The following is a 26,078-nucleotide window of genomic DNA, read 5'->3' as shown; positions in this document are numbered from 1 at the left end:
ACAACCCATAGTTAAAAATACCAAATCCTATATTAAAGACACGATGATGATGCTGAAACTTCTAAATGAATGTAAATGGAATAATAACTGCTTCCTAGTTACCTGTGATGTCACAGCATTATATAGTAATATCCCACATAAATACGGATATGAAGCAACGAAACACTTTATGGAACATAGTTCAGATCTTACCCCGACAAAAATACAATTTATTTTAGAAGCTATAGAGCTTATTTTAAACAAAAATTATTTCTGGTATAATGAAGAATTCTTTCTCCAAATTAAGGGTACGGCCATGGGAACCAAGTTCGCCCCCAGTTATGCCAATCTGTTTATGGCATTCTGGGAAGACCATTTTATTTATGGCCAGCATGACTGGGTGGAGAACTTGGTTACCTATGGCCGTTATATAGATGATATCTTTTTTATATGGGAGGGACCAGAGGAAGATCTATCTGTCTTTTTAAATATTTTAAACTCCAATACATGGGGGATCCAATTAACAAGCAACTGGAGCAAAAAAGAAGTAATATTTTTAGATTTGCATATATATATAGAGAACAGTTCTATTAAAACTAAAAATCATTTTAAAACTGTTGAAGCCAATAGCTTTATAGGAAGAGACAGTTGCCACTTCCTACCATGGTTAGAGAATGCCCCTAAGGGACAATTCCTTAGAATAAGAAGGAATTGTACAGATGTAGAAATGTTCGAAATTCAGTCCAATAAAATCAAATCAGATTTCATAGAAAAGGGATATGAAGAGTCAAAATTAGAAATATCAAGACAGGAAATTAAAGAAATAGAGAGAACCAGCATCTTAAAATACAAAAAGAAAGAGGAACCTATTAATAATGGAATTCCGTTTATATGTAGCTATAGCTCTAATAATTATAGAATAAGAAAGACAGTGTCAAAATACTGGCACATCCTCCTCCAAGATCCAGCTTTAAAGACTTTTCTCCCGGAGAAACCTCGCTTTATTCACAGAGGAGTCAATAATCTAAAGAAGTCCCTAACTTCCAGCTTTATTAAAGACAAACCCAATACTGGCATGACTTTCTTAAACACAGAAAAGGGCTTTTTTGGTTGTGGTATGTGTTTAGCCTGCAAAAGAACGGAAAATAAAAAAAAGGCATATAAAAAAATTCACATGTAATGAAGGGCTAGAATATCCGATTAAAGAATTTATAACATGCCATTCGAAAAACCTGATCTACCTCATGCAATGCCCATGTGGGCTAAAATATATAGGTAAAACCACAAGAGCTCTACACATAAGAATAGAAGAACACGGTCGAAATATAAGTAAAGGCTTCGAAAAACACAGCGTGTCATCACACTATAAAACTCATCATAATTGTGAGATAAAGGGTACAATTTTTCTGGGAATAAATAAAATATCTAAAGATTGGAGAGGAGGAAATTTTAATTTAAAACTCAGCAAAATAGAAATGGAATGGATTTTTAAATTAAATAGTCTCATTCCGTACGGTCTTAATTCAGATTTTGAAATGTGCCATTTTTTAACTGATTGATTTTATCTACTCCTTTTAGTATTTCCCTTTTATCTAGTAAGCATGTTGTGTATGGTATTTATTGGTCCTACTAAGCCACCTTTTTTGTGATATTACAAGTTTTTTATATGTATATATATATATATATATATATATTTATACCTCTAGTATATCTCCTATTCGAAATCAATTTGTTCTGGGGTTCATCCATTGCCCTTAGAGTTTTTTCCATATAGGGCTCCCACCCATACTTCATATTACATTCTTGTGATTTTATAAATTCCCTGTAAGTTTTAACCTAATGTGATAATCACTAGGGTTTTTAAATAGCTCAATATATAAAAAATTGATAAACTTAGATCAGTACCTGTCTCTTTAACCACACAAATAAATAGCCATGCATGTGATAAATATATATATATATACACATATGGCTCACAAGGGATATATAAACTAATGTATGTACATTGGATGCATTGCCACTCTCTCTGATGCAATTTTATAAATTTTCCGAGGACTACATCCACTAATATGGCAAAGGACAGTTTCAAACACGGCCATATAAGTGGAACGCACGGTGGAACGCACGGTGGAACGCACTGTGGAACGCACTGTGGAACGCATGATGCTAATGGAGCCGAAACCGGAAGTGACCATACCCGGAAGTAACTAAACGAAGAGGAGGCTTGAAACGCAGGGCATCTCCGTTCCCATGGAAATTGCCCGCGAAATACAAGCCTGAAGCCCACAATTAATAAAGGTATATAAGCAGGAAGGAGTCCACAATATCTTCTGAACATTTTTTCCAGCTGAGGAAGCCAATTTGGTGAAACGCGTCCTGGATGAACAGTGAGCAGACAGAATTGCTTTTTGGACTATAAGCCACTAGTGTTATTTTATCTACATACTATTTTAAAGTTACATGTTATAAAAAAAATTTCTATAATAAATTACATATATATATCTTTCATACTTATGAAATTTTATTTCTACCTGCTTTAACAAAGAAGGAATGTGGTCCTTAACCACATACACCTTATGAAACGAGCCGATATATTGGCTCCGGGTTTGTGAGTATATCTACATTACCTCGTACTATACCTCCTATATACATAGACTGTACTACGCTATATGTTCCCTCCTATACCCATTACCTAGGACATTGCACCTGGAGAAAACTTGGACTGGAAGGAGGGTGAGGGTCGCCTCTACGGACCCTAAGGCGCATATACCTGAGCTAGTGTGATAGCTCTTGAAAGTGTGAGTTAGTTATCTACGCACTCCCTTTTTGTATTTACACTTTGTATACAGGTTGCACTATGTTCTGTATATTTGTGTTTTTTGTTTAAGGTTACCCTGAATAGAGTGATACTACTCATAAAAGTATATGATCTATTAAGGTACAGTTAGGATTTCTTTCTATTATTTCTGTATATCCACTACTATTAGAGCGCTACACCGGATATCCCTTCAACTTGTCACTTTAGTCTAACGAGACATTTTCTGTTTGTAATGTCTTTTGCCAACTTTCTTTGCAGTTATTTTTTATTTTTTTGCCATGTACAATATCGTCATATATGGCACCATTTCAAGAGATTTTGCAAAAAACCTACTGTGACCCCCTGCGTCTATATTAATCTCTAAAAGTCAAATGAAATGGTTTGACATGATCGATCCATAATGAACCTATCTGTGCTATTACTTTATAAAGTGTTGTTCAAGGCCTGTTTCTGAACGCTCTGCTTTAATAACCTCTCCAATAACGTCCTCTCTGCATATGTCAAGTGTATAGCTCTGTAATTACATGTTGCACTCAGTTCCTGCTGCGTTTTACAGAAGAGACGTTTTCTGGTCTACATTTGCACAGCAGATGAGAAGTGCAGAGAAATCTGCCTCATGTCAACCTGCTAAAAACAGCATTTCTACTTTGAAATAGCTCGAAGGGCATTTGGCGTAAAGCATATTGGTTGTTTTGTACCCTCTTCCATATTGCAGATGAGCTCAATGTTCTTGGAAGTAGAAGAGCTAGGTTTATTGTTTTATGGATTACTAGCTGGAGATGTCCCATCTGGTTTTATATACAGTAACAGAACTGTGCAGCAGACAGCCACATTTTGGTTTTGTCCCAATTTTCTACTTGTTCTTCCCTCCCCTGTTTGCCTGATTAGAGTGAATATTTAGCAATCTTTTGAAGGTCCTGACTAAAGAATAGATGCTGCCACCTATGTTAAAGAAACACTGTAGGGTCAGGAACACAAACATGTATTACTGACCCTACAGTGTTAAATTAACTATTAGCCCCGCTGGCCACCACTTGCACCCCTAAATATAGCAAAATCTTACTTTATTCCATTCAACTGCTGCTGGCTCTGTCCCTGGTCTCCCTGCTTGGCTGACATCATCAGGGATGTTATTCAAAGCCAATCAATTTTTTTCACATAGGAAAGCATTGGACTGGCTAAGACTGTCAAGCGGGCAGATCTGGGGCAGAGCCAGCACAAGCCAAATGCAGCCCTGGCTAATCAGCATCTCCTCATAGAGATGCATTGAATCAATGCATCTCTATGAGGAAAGTTCAGTGTCTCCATGCAGAGAGTGGAGACATTGAATGTCAGTCACACTGTGCAGCACTGCCCCAGGAAGCACCTCTACTAGCTATCCAAGGAGTGGCCAGTGGAGGTATCCCTAGGCTCTAATGTAAACACTAAATTTTCTCTGGAAAAAAAGTGTTTACTGCACAAAATTTAAATCCTTTGAATTTTGATGAGCTGGAAGTATCTACAAGCATGAAAAACCCTCTCTAAATATACATCGTCCTACAAGCTTACTGCAGCCTTGAGGGGCTCCTGTTAATTTTTTTTTATTGAAGTCTTTACATAGGTAAGGAGGGTAGCAGAGGTAAATATGAAACGCACTTACCTCCGCAGCAATTCCATGATCAATTGCTGGCCTCAATAACATGACTTATACTCAATATGAAATCTGCGTAGAACGTCCTTTGAATGTGCATCTTTACATCCACTGTGACATCTGTGTCTGATGCATGACAGACATTCAAACAGTTCTATGTATAGGATACATAACAGAGAACAGTGCATTGTGGGAAAATATTGCCATTGAATGGTTCTGGTTTTTGTTATATATTATTAAATTCTGTTTTTGCATCATAATGTAGAAGAGTTGGTAGATGCATCTGAATTTCTCAAATGAGATTTTATTTGCACTGGTAATGCATATTTCTCAATTATTGAAAATCCCTGTACAACCTAGCACAGAACACACATTCCTCATGAGTCGAATTAACCTATATAGTGGTTTTTATTCATTCCTATTCGTAGTTTGCATCGGCATTCAGAGAATTCTTAATTAAGTAATATTCGCTAAGCGGAATGGTTTACTTTCTAACGGGAGCAGCTATATTGGAGGTTAGAGTAGAAAAAAAACAAACAAAACCAAAAGATCTAATTATTTGAAGACATTACTGAGACGTTAATATTCTGCTATATTCCCTTTGGGAATTATTTCTGTCTGCCATAAATTGTGGACCTCTGATTGTAACATTTGTGGACTACCATTCTCTGCATGCTCAGTCAGACAGTTGGCTGGTTGAGAGTTGTGGGAGACCTAGATCACACTTGACATAGTTCTTCTCTAGTTTAGGATTCGTTTCCATAAATGTGCTGGTCATTCAATATTGCATTAGTATTGATTCATACGGTTTAAAACTTTTAATTGCACCCAGCAAGATATGATACATTGAAATAGACTGCAGAACATTTTATATGCAAAAAATTCCAATCCACTAATGATCCTAAATATAGACTGGAGTGTTACATTTTTTTATGCAGTGTGGTTGCAGCAAATTCAGACAAGTTGTGCTAACGTCTGCCGATGCTCAAAATAAATGTGAGATCTTCTGTAGCAAACTGTAACACCTACATGTTTTCTGGATTTGCAGACGCCAAAGAAGCTTGTTTCTTTATTTTCTATTTTTTTCACCCCCCACCCCCTTAATTCCTTGCAAGATTACCACTTGTGATAATTCCTTAATTTCCGTTCCCTTCTGTTTAACACTTTCACTGCCAGTTGGAAAGCCAGCACTGTAAACTCATTTCGCTCAGTTCTGTGCATTGATTACCTGAATGCAGATCATATGTCGTGTAGGTATATATATTTACTTTTCCCGTGCCAGAGGAGTTTCAAGTGTTGGTTTGTTGAAATTTACTCTAAACATTTTTTCACAAGGCTTTCCATATGACACTAACTTATCCTTATAAAAGCGACACATGCTACAAAAAAATAAATAAATTTAAAAATGCTGTTAAAGGGTTACTGCTAGCACTGTGACTAGTTCAGTGATCTGAAATCGATATGTGTAGCATTTTGTTATGGAACTCTGCATATACAGAGATTAACCCATCTGCTGGTGTAATTCCACCTTCGGTGACGCCATTAGCCAGCTAGCCATACCCTCTGCATTGAGGTATAATGAAGACCGGATGCATGACCGATCAGACAGCCAGTCTTCAATTAAGAGGGTTTCAGCAGAAGAAATGGGCAGACACTAAATTATCACCCAACTGAGGCAGCCTACATGGTGAAATGTGTTTCGGGAGCCTGGAGAGTATATTTATACTGTTTATTCAAATGTGTAAAAAAAACTTAGTAAAAGCAAAGTATATACTTTTTTTTTTTTTATTTTTTTTAACCTACTTCTGGCCAGCAAGTCCCTGCAAACCAGGGTTAAGATTGTATAGTTCTGATTCATACAGAGCATATCTCCTAAGCTGTTTGAGGCTCTATGCTTGTGGGTATTTGACCTTTCTTATATATGGCAAAATGTATTAAAGCAATATCAATATATATAAACAAACACACACACACACCTTTTGATATTACCTACCGGAATAATGGGAAAAAACACTATATTCCTTACTCGTTGGTCAAGAGGGTAGGGGTTCGTCCTTACAAAGCAAGGTCTTTTAGCTCTGTTATATGTGAGTGTTCCATTGTTATTGATTTTTTTTTTTTATCATATTGTATATAAGTTTTTACACTATTTTAGACTTATTGTCCTCTAAAGGTATATACCCGAATTTTTAAAAGATTTTCTATGGATAAACTATTTAGCTTGTAGAGGGGATTTTATTTGTGTCACACTCAATGACAATATAGCGATCCACTGTATATTTGTTTATGTACATGGAGATCCCAACTTGTTCTAATTCTTACCTGTTTAACACACTTTCAGATGGTAGACATGGCATATTAGTGGTTGGTATTGCGGCTAAGGGAATTAATTGGTGGACATTTCATGTGCACTAGGTGAACAGGTTTTTATTTATTAGGATCATTCTGTGACCTGGCCTCACCACAGTGAGTATTATGGCAGTGTCTTTATTTTTCTTCTCCGAATTCAAAATCCTAGGACAATAAAATAAATCCTTAATTTCTTCATTGATCATAACAGTGGGGAAGAATATACTACAAATTATAAACTCAAGATACAGTAAAAAAAAAAAATATTTTATTCATCCTTCATATTTTTTAAACACGTGTTGATTGCTCAATCATCTGACCCATCGAAAGGTGAAAAGCACTTTATTGACAGAAATTGGAATAATTGTGCGTATGCTTAAGCGCAACCTCTGCTAATGCATTTGATGTTTCCGAGGAGATGGGCATAAAATTCTATTTTTGAACTGTCTTCATGGTAACAGGTTCTTCTTCTGACTGAGTCCTCAGCTCTTATCTTATCAGCCTCCCATCTGTATCTCTCCGCAGAGTTCTTTAACTGTGATTTATCTGTCAGTGCTGACTTCTAGATATATAGACTTCGCTACAGACTGCCTATCTACTCCATTGGACCAGAGATATCATCAATAATTTAATTTAGGTGTCTTCATAAGTGGGTTCGAAATTTTGTGGTATAAGAAAATAAAAAATAAAATATATATATTTTTTTATTAGTTTTCATAGATCGTTAGTGCTCCAGGTGCATTATCTCAGATTAACAGTTTTGATTCACAATGAAAGGGAAATCGGCATTTTATCTTTCCGAGGTTGATACAATGAGTACCATGAAGTAATACCATTTAGACCCCAGAAAATACTTGGAAACTAGTGAAAAATTATAATGTCCCTCTCCTGGTTAAATACTTGAATATAATTTATGATTGTGGAGAATTGACAAGAGAACCACACATTTCAAATTAAAATAGCCAAAATTAGTTGGATACTTTTTTCAGTTTAGAAAATAACACACAATTATAATTCAGCACTTGTATAAGATGATTACAGTCCAATGGCAGCTAAAACACTAAGCACGGAGCCTCTCTTGTCCGGTAAAAGCTGTGTAACACAGGAAATGGGGGAAGCGCCTAAATAGTCCTTATTTGGGAGTATATAACGACAAGAAGAAACTAATAGTGTAGTATATAAACCATAAGTTTGTATATTTATGATAAAAAATATGCACTCACACTTTTTGGAGCTTCAATACAGCTCCAACGTATGTGCCTGGGCGGAACAATCCCCGCCTAAGGATAAAGTGCAGTGCTAATTCTTCTTTTGTTAGTAGTTGTAGGAGGTATCCACTGTGTGTGTGTATATGTATGTATATATATATATATATATGTATATATGTATGTAAAACACAATAAAAAGATAAACCTACTCACATGATTAAGAGCAAAGTACGGTTCGCTCAATCCAATACGCTTAAGTGGTATTATCCCCACCAAGGATATAGCCCAAAGATCCAGCAGCAGCAAAAGGACGTCCAATAAAAAAAAGTACTTTAATGTTAAAAATAAAAAAAATGATAAATAGTTAAAACAATATATATATAGAACACTTAACGCGTTTCACCTAAACATAGGCTTTCTCAAAAATGTATCCTTTATCCTTAGGCGGGGATTGTTCCGCCCAGGCACATAAATTAGAGCTGTATTGAAGCACCAAAAAAGTGTGAGTGCACATTTTCTATCATATATATATATATATATATATATATGTATATGTGTATATATATATATATATATATATATATATATATATATATATATATATATATATACACACAAACTTATGTTTTACATAATTACACTTTGTTTCTTCTGTTTTTTTCTTCTTGTCGTTGTATACTCCCAAATAAGGACTATTTAGGCGCTGCTCTTTTTTCACTTTGGCTACTTCGTTCCAGTATTTGCATTCTTTGTCAGTTCTGCATTCTTCTTGATTTAGTGAATGTACCCCCGGATCATTTCTAACGATATTAAATGATTAATAACACATACTTGCCAAGAATATGTAATACAAGAAAGCCCTGATTTGGCTGCGAGAAAGACATACGTGTCAAAATGTGGTCCTTTCACATTGATGGCTAAAAAAAAAAAAAACCCTCCTGAATTTGTGGCGTGCTAAGGACCTTTATTTGTTTGTTCGTTCATTATCGAGGATACAAATGAACAAGGACCCCACCTTCTAGCACTCTCAACAAAATTTTTTTAATTTGTTTTAGAGTGCCTACCACTCACTATTTACTTATTCATGGATGTGCTTGGTAATTCCAACGCATTTTGTTCCTTATTTCCCTTGTTGGACGAGGACATGACTGTGAATGACAACAATTGATGTAAATTTCATCATTGCCACAATGACCCTGGGTACAAATATAAATATTTGCATAACAGATTTATTCTGCAGTATAACATGTATCTGGTAGGCCTAGTAATGCCTAGCTTTGGCCCTTTTTGGGTTATTCTCCCATGTATGCTAAGCCCTCAACGTTTAAACCCATCCCTGGTTAATCCTTGGGAATGCATAAACTTTTCTGATTGTCTAATATTTATAATTTTTTTTAATGTCCTGAGTTCCCTTTGTATCTGAGGAAAGTTCTGATATACTTAACACTTAATCACCTGCTATATACACATCAAAAGTTCCTGCTGACAAACGCTTCAATCTATGTTTTTCTAATGTAGAGAACACTCAGCCGTTTTGGTGAGAGTGTCCTCCGGAGCTTGTCTGCCATGCTTCTCTCACTTAAGTATTCTAACTCCCTTACCGCTTTTTCCCTTGTTTTACCTTTTGCTTCAGGTTTCAAAGTTTGTGAGAGAATGGAACAGTTTGACAGCCATGAAGCAGAGGATAATCCGAAAAAGTGGGCTGATATTCCGCAGTCCCATTCTGGCCCTAGGAGACCTCTCAAAGCAACAGTCGGCGCACAGCAGCACAAAGAGGTATGATTGTTTTCTTGCTACATCCTGAGCTTCACACTTTTTACAACTAAAGCAAGCAGGGTGGTGGGCTGCGGAATATATATATATTCCGAGTTACTCAAATCAGCAGTAAGCCACAGCAGTCAGCACAGAGCTGAAATTAACCTTATTGTGCAAGGAGGATTAAGTCAGCTGGGGTAGAACAGATTGTGAGCCTCATGAGAATGTGTGTGATTTCTTCGTAACTTTTGTTTGTCTGAAACCTTTAGCAAACAGTCCTTACTATGCTCAGCAACCTCATCCGCGTAATCAGCAAAAAAGCTGTTAAATTGTTGTTTCATATTTATTTATATATATATTTATTTCTGTCTGCAGAATGGGATTTTCATGTCTGGAATGCTGGCAAGCTTCTCAGATGTATCTCAGCTCTTATGCCCTCTGTAAGATTAATATAGTTAAAACCTGAAAATATCTGACTAGAGACATGTTTAGATGATAAAAGAAAAATAAGCTCGCTTATATCAAAGAAACGGGGTGTATGCGCCCATCATCCTCTGATACAATTCAGTTGTTTTGTGAATCATAATGATGCAGTTCAGTTTTTACATAAAGTTATTGGGAGTTCTGTATCCACTCTCTGAATTCTCAACATAAGTCTCTTATTTGCAAAACCGTGTTCAATAGCTGGTATTCTCTCCATATCCTTTGTGGGAGGCCGCCATGTTTAACCTTATTTAATTTATTTTTTTACTTTCTATATTTCCTTTTTGGAACGAACCATGCCATTTTTAATATATATTTTGTTTTCTTTGCTCGTTCTTAAATTTCTTTCAAACCACTTTTAATATACATCATATCCTTTCCATGTATTTAACGAGAACTCTGGAAAATCTATCAGTCTTCGTTCCCAACCTCACAAAAGAAACCGTATATAAAAATAAAAATGTAACTAAGAAAGCTGTTCTAAACCTTATCTCCAATCAGATACAACTTTTAGCCATTAGGCACATGCAGTGACTGTGTAATCTCTGTTGAAGCATTTACCTAGTTATATTGGGATTGATTGTTCCTGTGGTTTTAATTCCAGTACCTTTTCTGCTTGTTGTCGGTTTAGTAAGGATCTTAGCATCTGAAGAGCGTCAAGCATTCTTATTGAGGGGGTTTCTCCCTCTCCATGCACTCGGCTGCTGGACAATTTTACAACTGAATACTATTTTATATATTTTTCTATGTTTTTTTTTGTTTGTTTGTTTGTGTCGTTTTAAATAAAGCAGTTTTAGTAAGCCAGTATTTTTAGTGTTAGTCAATATTTTGGATATATTTGGTGAATATGGTCTCTCCGAGTTTTCCAGAGTCCTCTGTGAAGCACGGAGTACCCATTTTCCTGGCTGTGTGTCTGTGCGAAAGGAATGTGGGGCGCGGGACATAATTGGGGTGCTCCCATCTGTAGGGAAATCGCTTGTTAATTGTGCTGAGAGCTGGATAGTGGCGAAAAAAAAACCCAGTTTGAGGAATGTGAGTTCATCCTTCATGGAAGTTAGAAATGCTCCCATTTTGTATCTATCCAAATTCTACTGCATCACACTTACTGTTCCTTTTTCTTACCAGCACTGTAGAGGTGAGTTTTCATTGCCCTATGATGCTGTCTCTGTCAGCATTGGATTGAGTTATACTTGTGTAGATTCTTTTACTCCTTTCAATGCACTAATCAGCACTTCCCTCATTTTCTGCTACATGCTGGGTTTGACTGATGTACATACAGGTAAAGATGCATGTAACGGGGGCAGGAGAGATATGCAGAGCTCTGAGACTGCATTAACCTAAGCAGAAATAATGTGATGTATTACGGCTGCTGGAAACCAACATGCACACAGTATCCAAGGGGACTGGTGCTTGGAGATAACACGGTTTGATGTATTCATCTCCTGATTAAAAGTAGCGTGATCTTGAATGTTACTTGTTAAAGGGTTATTCTATTATAACCACTCCTGCCAGCTGTAGTGGTTATAATGGCGGAGCACCCTGACGCTGTTCCCTGATAATAGTGCAATCCAATTTACAATTGTTGCCCTTTTACCTGGTCCTGCTGTGCGTCGGGTCTGGTCTGAAGGCAGGTTTGTGACATCTGGTTTCTGTAGAGCTGTAGGTGCCGAATGCTGATCCTGCTGTTCGTTCATTGGTTGAGAGAGTCAGCTGACTGCTCTCAGCCATTGAATATGTGTCTATGCGTCAAACTTTGCACAGAATTCACATTCGCCAGCCGAAACTCTTGTGAAACTCAGTATGTGCAGCGCTTCAGACTCCAAGCACCATGACCACTTAAATCACTGAATTGCTCATGGGGCTCGTGGTAACCCTTTAAGTAACATTTGGCTTGGGCACATTTTGAGAACAGATGAGTTATGATATCATGCATCAAGTTGAAACCAATGTTTGGCAAATCACATGTGAAATCCCACCAATTTTTAAAAATTTTTTATATGAACTCTTTTCTATGCAGAAGGCAAAATGATACACAGATTGTATAGAGCTAAGACTCCCATGAAACCAATATGGTGGAGATTACTTTTTGGCACCCGCATAGTTATTTTATATCCACTGTGACATGGAAATTGTGATGCGACTGTTAGGAAATGAAAGACATATTCCTATTGAAAGCTAAATATTCCAAATGATTTCATCCTCTTCTTCTAACTGCGTCTAAGGAGGTTTTTTTTAATGTCACCAGGGTGGAGATGCACGTGTCTTGCTAACAACACTAAAATGTGTCTGTATATTCCTTAGACACATAGTAGCGCACAGCAAAAGATTTCTGTGGACATAGAATGTGACGGCAAATAAGAACCGGTCGGCCCATCTAGTCTGCCCAATAACGACACATACTGTATCGTCAGAATAATATATAGTGGAGTATAACTTTAAAAATCTTGTTACAAGATGTGGGGATTTACCTAACCCAGTACCATAGAACAGCTAACCTTGTAGCGTTTGTTTTGTTAGTGGCCATTCGTTAAAATGCCTTTTAATGACAGTTTGATATTGATTCACTGTGGCCTTAATGAAAGCTCGATCCAAACTCAGTTTTTTTTTTAATCTTTCTTGACTCTCATGAGTAATGGCCAGTAGATCAAATTAAAGTGGCTCTGAATACTATAGTGTTCAGTACAGTGCAAATCTTTATCAAAATCTGCCTATACATACGTTTAATCATATATATCCTTTTTTGTTTCTTATCAAATGTTACATTTATTTAAGGGCAGCCGTCACTTTTCCATTGGAAAAAACAAACAAACATTGAAAATCACCTTTAATTTGTGTTAATGTTTTTCAGGGGATGCTCTCTTTTCTACAGATATATTAATTTAGTTTAGGTTAATTCTTGCACAAATAGCATTAAGCAAAAACAATTTTTCCGTTTCTTCTCCTGACTGTCCTGACTGATAGTTGCAAAGGGCAGGTTAGCCGAAATGGAGGTATTTGATTCCAGGATAGAGGTGAATACAACATTTTATTATTCAGACGTTACAAATACATATTAGTGAAATATCGGTTATACAGTAATATTATTATTAAAAATCGTGGGAAGCAACAGTTCATTTTAAAGAAACACTTGGCTCTTTTTTCGGAAGGTTCTCTTAGCCTCAGGCAGAATGATAATTTTGACTACCAACTCTGTATATAAAGGAGGTTGGTTGTATTTTGCATTGCAATGAAAAAAAATAAAAAATAAGTTTTAAACAAATTTATTTACTGTACATTAACTTATGCATTATCTATATGTTAACAAAAGTAGACAATATGAATCTAGTATATTCTTTGCAAATAACCAGGGAAAGGGTATTTTCCATTTATTCTTTAAATTACGCTTTAACGCCCACTGTACTTTGCAGAATTTTTTCCCTATGATCTCAAAAGAGGGCAAAACCAAATTAGGAGAGCTAAGCCCTGCACTACCTAGTATCTCAGCTCAGATAAAGAGCTTCTGGCTCTCCACAGGAAGTAGAGGAGATGAGGAGCAGAATCCTTTGGACACCATAAAAGAAATCTAACCATTGAGCGCTTTATTGCTTATAGTGCTTGGAGTGGTCTTTAAACTGTGCTGTGACTCTGAGATTCTAGAGTTCTAGACACTGAGCTGCTATCTCACCTACTGACAATATATAGAATGGAGAGATACTTGACTAATAGTTATATAGTAAATGATAAATGGGTAACTGAAAAATACATATGTAAATGTACATTTTTTAATACTATTTTTTGGGTGTCGGTGATTAGCACTCTCTATTATCTTAATATCATCTGCTAGCTATATATCTAATTTTTCAAATCTGTTTTTTCTTTTTTGTATTTATCATATCGTTGGAAAGTCCTCCGTGTTGAAGGGGTTATTTAGTTAGTGTCTCTAAGTCTGTTTCTTTTTCTGTCATAACTCAATACTGCAACTTGACTCAGGCTGACCTTAGCTATTGATCAAATTACAGCGCAAGGGAAGACAATTCACAGTCGGATGCTTGGAAGAAGCGAAGCCCATGATATCAAAACTGCCTCTGCATATATCCTTCAATACCTTTTTCAATGGGACACACTATAAAACAAAATCGAAACAGAGTCCGTATAATATCTGTATAACACATGGTTCAACTGTTGGAGTAACATTGTGTTCAATATAAGTGAAATCTTCCAATTAAAAGTAGCAGAAAAGATGAATGGGAATCCGATAGTAATCATTGCTAGATTAGTGATTCAATTGAATGTGTTTTGCAGGGAAATGTTTTTTTTTTTCTTAGGAACATCCCTGATTGCCTGAATCATGAAACCAGTCGTGGGTGCAGCGGTGGGCAAAGAGTAGATTTCCCAGTTGTTGAACAACTACAATTCCCATGATGCTTTGCCAGTCCAGATGTTGGGAATAATGTGCAGCAGCTTGGTATATGCCCCCTTTGACCGTCCTTGTACGAGAATCTCACTGTAAAATGCAAACAGTTCTGCCAATGCCCTGGTGCTTGTTTGTATAGAGGGGGGAAAAAAGTACTATTTTGTGAGAACAAGCATGATTTATTTTGTAGACTAAAAAAATAATCATTTAATCCAAATACTTGAAAACCAAATACTGTCTCCTCTGAACGAAGATGAAGTGTCGTCGCACATCGCCCAGCGCGCATTGCTCGGTTTAATGGCGTGCTTGATATATACATATAATTGTTTGATCTGATTTGCTTCCTAGGTACCTGACCAAGGAAGATGTTGCAGTTGCCTCATTAAGGAAAGTTCAAAGCAGCGGGGGAAGCGTACGGATTGTCAGCAGGGAATCCACATCGTCAGTCAAGGAAAAGGTGGCTTTAAGTACAATGTCTGGAACCCCCGCGATGTAAGTGCTGTATGCTCTCACAGCTGCTATGATTTACTGAACCAGTGAGGCGTTTGTTGCTGTAATGTTTATAGAGTAATTCTGGGCTAAAGTTCTAAAAGTGTAGCTTTCGGCAGGAGTGTTCCGTAGCCTTCCACACCGTGATATAAGAACTTTACTATAAAATGTTTGTATGTTAAAGTTTAGAACTCTAAAATCTGGAAATCTTGCTACAAGTTTCCATTATGCCAGACGACTTGCTCCTAGTAAGCCATATGAGATTCCAATATACCAGACATTCTTCAGCCCAGTTGTATACTTTCTTAGTAAGCCCAGCATGGATAAACCATGGGCTCTCCAAAAATGCCATGTGTTCTCTCAGGTCGCCAAAAGTGCTTGCTAGAAACTTGTCTTCTCCCAGCTTACCAGACCTGCTGCTATTCTACCTAGAGACGTTACACAATCTGTGTGCTGTTAGTAGGGGATACGCTTACATGAAACTTGTTTCATTTACATAACAGCAGCCCATTCTGGTGATAAGTCCCCCTTTCCAAATAGTGAATCCAGTACGTGGAAAAGTGTTCTGTTTAAGTGAACTAAGCATGATCATGTCCTTTAAATAATTGCTTTGTTACCAGCGACTGGCAAATGTCAATGGGAAATCATCAAACATCCTCTACTCCTCTAGTATTTAAAGGGCAAGTAAATTAGGAATTTGTTTTTAGAAATCACTGTCCTGTAGACCTCAACCTCCAATTTTCCTGAGCAAACCAGAGCAATTCGGAGGCTGTCTGTGTGTGTAGATCCGCATGATTGTCAGTGGTAAGTATATTCACGAAGGACTGTGTAGCCATGTAATCTTTGATCCCTGAAAAAGCTGTGCCATTTAAAAAGAAAATAACATGGTATTGTTTCTAAAACAGCACTTACTTCAAAGTTCACATCAGTAAGCTCTTATTTGATGAAGGGCAGAAATTCCAGCATTGTGGGAAATTAAGGTAAATGGCAAGATATTCCTTTGTGGATTAAGTTCTCTTTAAAAGCACCTATTATCACTTCAATAATAGACCAGGATCGATCAGTATTTCCTTATAATATGTGACAGCGTTGGGAAGTTTGAAGAGGTTTTCAAATGACCCCTTAAAGGAGACGTGTAGATTTACCACCGATTTGTAGATAATGCTGAAAAAATGCATTTATTGAATAAAATGTACCTTTTTTTCCACCCAGATTTTATTCTGCATTTTATGTCAATCAATGTGAATGCTAGCTCATTTTTCTTTGATTCTCCCAAAATGCTTCCCTGCAGCTTCAAGTTGCTTATAAATAAATCAATGCGTCTGTACTGCTTTTAACTTCCCTTATAACTTAATTTATCTTTTTGAGTAACTTTTTCACAGCTGCTCATGAGCATAGCTAATCTGCACGCTCTATCATTAAAATCTAGGAGACCATTTGTAGAATTTAGGATGTGTACAGCATGACCTATATGCTCACTCTGAACTATGGCTGATATGGCCATAACTTCCTGTAACCTCATGCAGTGGGTCAGGCCATTATTTGCATCTATTTTTGCAGATTTGATGCAACTATAGTCAATAGGATAAGGACGGGATGTTTCTTCATCATAAACAAAGTATGCTAGTTATGGGCTTCAGGTGTCCCTTAAAACTCATCCTCTGCTTTTAGTGCACGTGTGATCCCAGCTACAGGTTTGTAGACCTTGGAATCTTGTGGACATATTGTTCTATTGGAACTTTCAACCAGAGAAGAAATAAAACCGAGAATATTATTTTATATATATATATATATATATATATATATATACACACATCTATCATGAAGACATGTGAACAAGCAAATGTATTCTCCTCTTATGATAAGAAATGTTTCTGATTGTATTATTTATATTAAGTGAGTTTAAATACATGAAGGTGTAAATATAAAGGTTTTTTTGTTGCATTCCCTCTAGCCTAACAATCGGCAGTGGTTTCATATGAAATAGTCGAGATTATTCTCACCTACATGTGCCATTTTACTCCCTTAGTCTAGATAATTATTTTATTGATATTTAATGCCCAGTCAAAACAACAGGGATATTTACTAAAGGGGGAATTGACAGGAATTCAAAATGAGTCAAAATTTAGAGCAAAATATCTGAACTTGAAGCATTGCTGACTTAAACATGTATTCCATTTCAGCAATTTTTTCCTTAAATTTGAATTTCTGACAATTCTCATTTTAGTAAAAAAAAAGTCTGTCTCCCCCTTTTCCTTGCAGTGGGAACATATTTACTGTTTGCAGACTGCCGTGCTGCCTTCCTTTGATATTGGATACATTTCATCCTCCTAAGTCCTACTTACCTTCCACTTTGTTCCATCAGTCAGTCTTCAATTAACACACTACATGTTTTCTCTGTGGCGCTTTGTTCAGTTACTCTGCAAGATGCAGATGGACTAAAAATACCAGTTCCCCTCTGTTGCTGTTCAAGAGCCTCAACGGCTCTGTTAAAGCATCCTGAGAGGGTGAGATGTGGAGAGCAGGGGGGCTCTTGGCACACTACAGGGCTTATACACAAGTATCCACAAACTGCCATGTGTACAAGAAGTTGCTATTTTGTCCTAACAGATGTGTTGGCTGTTTATCCCAGGTTTGAAATAAATGCTACTTTATCGTGGTGGTTATAGTGCTTAGACTCCCCGTTTTATATGGTAAAGAAAGGAAATACCCAGTCAGTGACCTCCCCATATACCATTTGATCCCAGAATTAAATTTAGACCCAGAAAAGGCTAGTATTTGGCAGGGTTTAGTTGGTGAATTGGAAAAGGAATGTTTGTTTCAAAAGTAATATATTGTTAGAAATGTGTTAAATTTAGCAGAGTGGGTGGAATTGCACCTTTAATCCCTGATAGTGGAGTCGAAGGATTCATGCTGGTTTGACTTACTGTCTCTACGAACCCCATGCTTTCAGAGGTGATGGCTTTTTGCAGATCCGATCTCACCCCTTCTATTAAGCTGTTCTGCTCTGTTCTAACCATCATTGTTGCTTAGCAACAGCATCGCTGCTCCACCCTTATCCTTCTTGTTACAGGAATACGGCTACCCAGGGATTACTGTTAAAGCACATAGCTAGCAAAATCCCACAATGATACTTCTGTTTCTTATGTGGATAGAATCAAGGCCATATTGCGTTCACGCTTTCTTTATGTTTCCCTGCTAATCACTAGGGAAATGGGTCACATTAGGTTTGGATCATATGAATGTGCGAATACTGTGTTTACAACAAAAGAAAAAAAAACGCAAAAAGCATTACACCTAATTATATTGCCTCATGTCATTTAAAGTAAGGGAGTTTTGAGATATTTTAAGGTCGTTGTAATCTCTATTAATTTAGGTAAAGTGTTTTAAGCGATGACTGTGTTTCAGGTCGGTATCTCTGTTCTATGCAGTGCCCTTGCAGTGAATGCTCTATGTTTTTCCCTTATGTTTTATTTACTCTGTCCCGCCTTCACAAAGGAATATATTGTCTAGCCGTTTTAAAGAGGAATGTCACTTTCCAAGATTTTAATGTTAGGTTTACCTGTCCCCTGTCCAAGGATTGGATCTGTAGTTGAGAAATTGTTTTCTCACCCCGGTGAAGGCCAGTGCTTTATCAGTGTTCCGGTCTGCCAGGGGAAGGTAAATGGCATTTGCTGTAATATATTTAATCTGCCAAGCAATATGAAACCAAATCGGTTATGTAGCTGAGGACCTTAGGAAGCTGCTGTGACTAGGTAATGATTACCATGAAAATTAATATATATATATATAAATATGAAAACTATATAATTTTAATAAATCTCATTCCAGAGGACTAAAAAGGAAGGGACTTTTCTTTTCCCTTTTGGTTAGTCTGAAGTCTGATGCCTTAAAAGAGCATCATTGTAGCCGTTTTTACTAAGGTGTGATGTGCAGTAGAGGTAAGTATAACATACACTTACCTCTGCAGCATTTCCTGGTACCCTCATGAACACCTTCCTACAATTCCCTGCTTGTGCAGTCTACCAGTCTCCATACTTCCATGATGCAGTGCATACAACTTTACAACTTCTCATATGATATAAGTCAAAATTAGAAAGAAAAAAAACACAACTTTGCTAACTTTTAGCTGTTAATTTGTGCAAAAATTATACCAAGCTATCGGTTCCTCTAACCTGTTTCTTAAATCATTACCCCCTGAATCATTTTACTATACCTATTAGGTGCACAGTTTGAAACCTTATTAACATTGTGCTTATTTCTCCGGTTCAATTAGGAAAGCGTTATTTTACATGTATCCTCATTTTTCTCATTTTTGCCATTAGACTGAAACAAGGAACAGATCAGTGCTCTGTTGCTGTGCCTGAGCTGGCGGCAGATTGCTCTGAATTTAAAGGCTACCTGCAGGCGATGGATGACGCAGGGAATCCTCTCTGTCTTCACTGCCAACAGCCGTGTGCCCAGCTCGCCACACGATGCCCAACTACAGACTGGGACACAAGGTTTTGCTCTCAGAAATGCCAGGACGAATTCCTTATCCGCTCCAACCAAAGCTACATGAGGGCTAAGGTTTTTCAAACCGAGCATGGCATATGCCAACAGTGCTGTTTAAACGCCCACGAACTTTACCTGAGTGTGCGTGATGCCCCCGTGGCCCAGAGGAAGAGCCTTTTAATGAATACATGGATGTCACAACTTCCAGTAGATCAGGTAGGTGTGTTAGTCCGTGGAAATGGAGATGGACAAAGTCAGGAGGAGCCAGTGGTGGTGTTGATGGGACCAGTGAAGCAGGGAAGAGTAATCCATGAGAAGGTTGTTACTTCAAACGTACGGAGATGGGGAGAACAATTAGATTCAGTAGACTGTGTTCTTTTTGTGTAGCGTTTTGTGTCAAAATGCTATCTTTAAACCACTTTGTTGTCTGTATAAAGTTCTCTCAGGGCTGAGTTAGCAAATCTGATCTCTTTATCCCACACGCAGACAGTATATTCTTTTATCATTTGTATCTGCTGAATGTGTTAAGGAAGCCCTTCTCTTCTGATCTCTGCATAAACTCAGATGAGTCAGGAAGGTCTGATACAAGGTGTTTTTATGACATTTTAATCTGCCATACTTGTGTGATGAGATCACATACTCCCATTGGTATTTTCTAGTACCCCGAAGCTCTTTGCCATTAAAATGTTGGATATGTTCAATCCCTTCAGAGAGCTAACTTTTTATGTTTCTTTTGTGATACTTTAATATTGCATGTGGCTCTCCGCTGTAGGGTATGGACATTTTATCTTACTCTCACAAAGCCATAGCCATCAGCCTGTTTGTTGTCTATACCTCTGCTAAAATCTTCAAATAAAATGTTACTTGCCTTTTAGGATTGTTAAATAAAAATAATACATCAAACCAATTGTTAGTGCGTTAGTTAATGGCCCAGGTCATTGCACTGGAGAATGATTATTTCAGTAAATCCTTTTGTTATGACACTATTACTTTTTTTTTTTTATTATACCTTATTAAAAAAAAAAAAAACTTAAAAAAAACAATTATTTTAAGTCATTTTCACATGTTAACAGTTTGGCTGTTTTAATGTGTATAGATGTAAATATTTTATTGATTTAATTCACTGTTCAGCACAATCTGTTTTTCCTTTTCCTTTGGGATAATTTGTGCCTGCGTGGGAAATATTGCCCATTTAATTCAGTTTAGAGTTCGCTGAGCGATCATTTTAATATTAACCAAGGACAAACATAGAGCAGACATTTGTGTGTCAGTCATACAGGAAAGAGACCGGGATAGAAGTGGCTTTAGAACCAACTCTTCATATGAAGCGTTTCAGCTGCTAAATGTTTCTGATTTCTTCTCACAGCTAAATGAACTGTTAAAAAATCCAACTGAAGGACAGTTTTGGCAAGTGGACCATATCAGGCCGGTGTACGGTGGAGGAGGGCAATGCTCTTTGGATAACCTTCAGACATTATGTACCGTCTGTCATAAAGAGGTAGGTCTGAATGAACTAAATACTGATCTGCTTTCAGTTAGGGTAGAAGACAATGCATAGGATTAACTCTTACTAATTGGAGCCGATAGCCACCAGATTTTTACAAAAATTTGTTATTTTATATATATATATATATATATATATATATATATATAATATATATAATATATATTCCTTGCAATTCTACACATGGCGAAATGTGACTTCATGCAATTGGACAACTACAATACAGCAAGGTGAAGCTTAGAAACCACTAAATTGCTGCGTAACACACAGAAATAAGAAAAATAAATATTTATTATTATTTAAAGAACAGACCTGGCACCAGGATCTTTGTATGTGTGTAAAACGAACCCAACTTACATAATGAATATATTACAATAATGCAGATGGTAACGTTAAGTTCTAGTATTGCAGAGTTATTTACTAAAGTGACAATTCAGTTTGAATTTCAAATGTAAGGTCAAAATATCTACAGATACTCTGCTCTTAAATTCATAATTCACATGGAATCCTAATTTTAGTGAAGAGCCCGGTAAGTGTTTTTAAATACTTCCTAGATCATTTAAGTCCTGCAAGTTGCGAGGTGGGGCCTCCATGGATCGGTTTTGTTGTGCCAGCACATCCCATAGATGTTCAATCGGATTGGGATCTGGGGAATTTGGAGACCAAGGCAACACCTTAAACACTTTATGTACCTCAAACAACTCCTGAACAATTTTTACAGTGTGGCAGAGTGCATTAACTCGCTGAAAGAATTCACTGCAATCAGGGAACACCATTGCCATGAAGGGATGTATGTGGTCTGCAACAATCTCCAGGTGGGTGGCACATTCCAAAGTAACATCCTCATAAATGCCAGGATTCAAAGTTTACCGGCAGAACGTTTCCCAGAGTATAACCCTACTTTCGCCTGCCTGTCTTCTTCACATAGTGCGTCCTGCTGCCTTCTTATCCCCAGGTAGACAACGCACACACATCCAGCCATTCACCTGATGTAAAAGAAAACGTAATTCATCAGACCAGGTGACCTTCTTCCATTGCTCCATTGACCAGTTCTAATGACAAGGGTCATCATGGGCTCTCTGACTGGTCTGCAGCTATGCAACCCCATACACCCCAAACTGCAAAGCAATGGGTGTTCTGGCACTTTTCTATCATGGTCAGCAATGAGCTTCAGTAGCTCTTCTGTGTGATCGTACAAGAAGGGCAAGCCTTCCTACCTGCATCAATGAGCATTGGATGCCGGTTCACCAGTTGTCCTTCTTGCACCTCTTTTGGTAGGTATTACCCACTGCATACTGCGAACACCCCACAAGACTTGCTGTTTTGGAGATGCTCTGACCCAGTCCAGCCATCATTATTCGGCCCACATCAAGTCACTCAGATCTTTTCACTTGCCAATTTTTTCTGCTTCCAACACATGAAATTCAAGTACTGACTGTTCACTTGCTGCCTAATCTATCCCACCCCTTGGCAGGTGCCATTCTAACGACATTACCCATATTACTCAGATCAGCTGTCTGTGGTTTTAATATTGTGGCCGATCAGCGTATTTGAAAAATAAAGCTAATCACTGCTGAAATTACTAAATTTTTTCGGAAAAGAGAAAAGTCTGTGTTCTTTGCTTATTATTCCATATTCTTCCCTCAAAATCTACGCCCAATCGTTCTATATTTACATACTATAATATATAGTTCCCTCTGCATAACAGATTTGATTTAACAAGACTATGGAGGAGATTTATCAAGGCAATAATAGGCACTAAATAAGGCGCAATCACCGTGGCAACTAATAGAATATCTCTCATCATTTAACTCTTCGTGCCTAAAATAGTAGCTGATAAATCTCCCCTGAATTCAAGTTAATACAGTAAACTGTAACAGTAAACGTAAAACATTTTCGTTCATTATTCAGTGTTTTTGTTCTGCTTTAGAAATTAAAAATTTTCCCCTCCTTTTATTATTGATCTGTTTTATGCATTAACAAATGGGAGCGGGGTCAGTTCTAGCAAATTGTGTCCCATTAATTGGTTATGTTGATATTTACTAATAGCGTTACATTTTAGCACACAAGAGTTTATTCACTTAACTGGGAAAGGTAAATTGGATATTTTAGGACAAAGTAACTAAGCTAAGAAAATAGCTGCGTTAGACAAGTTATTTTAGCCTAAATATCCCAACGCCTTTATAATTTCTTCACAATTTGGGGTTAATATGTGTCTTATATTACTTAATTTATTATAAATTCTATGTCGCCAACATATTCCAAAGTGTGTTACAATTATAGAAAGGGGTTATAAAGAAAACCCTGTTCAAACGAGCTTACAATCTATGAGGAACTGAGTTGGCAGATCTAACCAGCGGATATATATTTCTGTACATTGGTTTTAGTTACGCCGTCACATTTATTTAACATTGAATCTCACAGCTTATAATTATTGGCTTATCTCGGCCATAAATAATTAAGATTACAACACCCACAGACATTCAGGTAGATGTGTCTTTTTTTTTCCGCATCAGAAAGTGTAAACAGACTTGAGTTAATCCCGAGACATGCCTCAGTTCTTGGTCTATTTTTGTGCTTTTAAAATCAATGTTTTTAAGACATTCTATGGTGTCTTTTGTTTCGGCCCGATCAGGATTACACGATAAAGTCCTTTAGTACAAGTAATTATCCTATTCTAGTCTTTTTTTTTTTTCAAAACCTTTCTTGACAGATTTAATGGGAATTATTTGTTATCTTCTCGCTCTTGTTTCTGGAAGCCCTATATTTCTAATTAGGCAATTTCACCAATTAGTAGCAGCCTATGGTACAAGATAACTGCTGAGTAATGTATTTAGAAGCTTGGAATAGGCTATTACTGGGAGCAAGTTTCAGTTTCTAGATGTGATCTGTAAGTGGGAAGGCAAGTCCCCACAACCAGATTAAAGGGACATTCCAAACCCCATATCAAACGATTCCCATTACGTGGGCTATGGGGGAGTGAGGTCACAAAATCTATTTCACCAACATGCTGCAATGGCATGCCCACACCCTCGCTTAGAGAGGACACAGGGAGAAGTTATGCAACCTTTTTCATGCATGCATTCATTTATTTTTTGTAATTTATTTTACATTTCTAATATAGCGTTCCTTACTATTCCAAGAATACACACAGCTGGAGGTTCTGGGAGTTGCAGTTCCTCTCTATACGCATACTGTGCTGTGTGTGGCGATCAGTTATATTAGTAAATTGAGTAACTGTTGAGATACATGCTGTTTGCCAGGGATCTGTAGAATCATCAGTTTTATTTGATTGATGTAAACTACTGTCTTATTAGTTATCATATTCCTGTGATTCCATAAACAGAATTTATATTATGCTGAAATATTGTATCTTTTAAAGCAGTACGTCTTTAAAACACACCAACCTCACTCGGGAGGAAAAGAGGGAGCTTGCCATGGCATCTTAAGGCAAGCCGTGCGTCATGGGTAATGTAGTTTAGGGAAATAGTGATAAAATTTTTTTTTAATCTTTGATGTGCAGAGGTTTACAAACAGTCATGTCATGCCACAACAGCAGATGACAAAAAATGTCATAATACATAGCTTACTTGTGATAAGGCATTGAGAGCGAACATGCACAATTTTTAGAATTATAATGGCAGGCTAATAAACATGCTAAGAAAACATATCTACATATGGCTTGTGGTAGAGGCGTGTGAAAGAATAAAATACATCCAAACAGTAGGTCATAAGCAATATAGATAGTGATAATTAGTGTATAGTGCTTAGTATTGTCTCATTTGGTAAGTTAAATCAACAGAGTAGCATTCCCATTAGCACAAGGTAAAGACCATGAAGCCTATAGCGCTTAGTTGATGCTAACGGAGGAGTTAGGTAGATATATATAATTAAAGTTAGGACATATGCCAACTCCTCTATGTATAGGCTCCAGAGAGAAGCACAAAGCTGGGAACTGTGACAAGAATGGTCAGAGACCTGTTTCGGTCATGGACAAGAGTGGTCAGAGGCATTATTAAGTGCCCATATTGGGATCAATTGTTGGCAAACAGGAGGCTAACATGAGAGCCTAGCACAAACCTTAGATACATAAAGTGAGACAAAAAACAAAAATAGAGAAACAGAAATAAATAGAAGCTCCATGTTAGAGGTGTACTACATGGTGCCAGCATTATTCAGCCTATGCCCTCAGTGGTATAATATTGTCCCGCTTTGGTCTGCCAACTTGCAGATGCTGCTGCCCCAATAATGGCCAGTGTGACCTCCAGATGGCGTGGCAAGAGAGGTCTGATGAGAGCTGCAATGGTTCTTGCGGTGTTTCAGACTCCCGGGCATACGTAGTATGTGGACTCTGACATGGGTCTTGCGCTGTGGTAGCCAACCCGATATGCCTCTGACTCTTACATTTCGTCCGCAGAACCGGAGCCACTGGCACAGAGTGAATTCCGGAAGGTAAGTCCCGGGGTAGGCGGCTTTCTTGCTTCTGCTCAGACGGCAGGTTCAGGTGGCAGGTCAGGTTGTCCCAGAAGTCCGCAAAGATCTTGTCGAGCTTTGAAATAAAATCAGCTTGCTCTCCGCTGTCGGCCAGGCGTGCAGCATCTGCCATTTAAGTTGTGGATTCCTCCAGCACCCAGGAGTCGAGGGTTATCGGTAGCAGTAAGGGCCCCCAAAGGTGAGGACCGACATCTCCTCCCCAGTCCAAAAGGGGGGGTAAACAGGACCAGTTGCACACGGCACCGAGGATCCGACCTGCAGTATATGGGCAGAAAGCAGGGCGACGGCTGTCCACCCTATTATTTATCGCCAGAGAAAGCCTCAGCCTTTGGGACCGCGGATCTCCCTCCCAGAGATCGGGAGGCAATTTACGAGATCAGTCTCGGCACCAGTGCAGCTTTACGCCATGCTCTGCAGTTTATTGGAGCCAGAGAGGTAAATTTGCCACTTTAATAAGCTGTATAATCGTAAAAAAAAAAGGA

At 37.6% G+C, this 26,078-nt stretch overlaps 1 protein-coding gene across 1 annotated transcript in view; it reads left to right on the top strand.

Annotated features, from left to right (window-relative positions):
• ZRANB3 (zinc finger RANBP2-type containing 3) overlaps nucleotides 1-26,078 on the top strand; it is a 158,620-nt gene that overhangs the window by 131,770 nt on the left and 772 nt on the right. Inside the window, exons 17-20 of the mRNA XM_063429370.1 lie at nucleotides 9,618-9,760; nucleotides 14,964-15,107; nucleotides 19,430-19,814; nucleotides 20,965-21,096. Coding sequence (XP_063285440.1) covers nucleotides 9,618-9,760; nucleotides 14,964-15,107; nucleotides 19,430-19,814; nucleotides 20,965-21,096 — 804 coding nt within the window. The remainder of the gene's footprint in view (nucleotides 1-9,617; nucleotides 9,761-14,963; nucleotides 15,108-19,429; nucleotides 19,815-20,964; nucleotides 21,097-26,078) is intronic.

This window comes from Pelobates fuscus, chromosome 8 (assembly GCF_036172605.1).
Source record: "Pelobates fuscus isolate aPelFus1 chromosome 8, aPelFus1.pri, whole genome shotgun sequence".
Classification (NCBI taxonomy): domain Eukaryota; kingdom Metazoa; phylum Chordata; class Amphibia; order Anura; family Pelobatidae; genus Pelobates; species Pelobates fuscus.
Note: the sequence above shows the minus strand (reverse complement) of the source record. Positions and strands in the feature narration are given on the sequence as shown.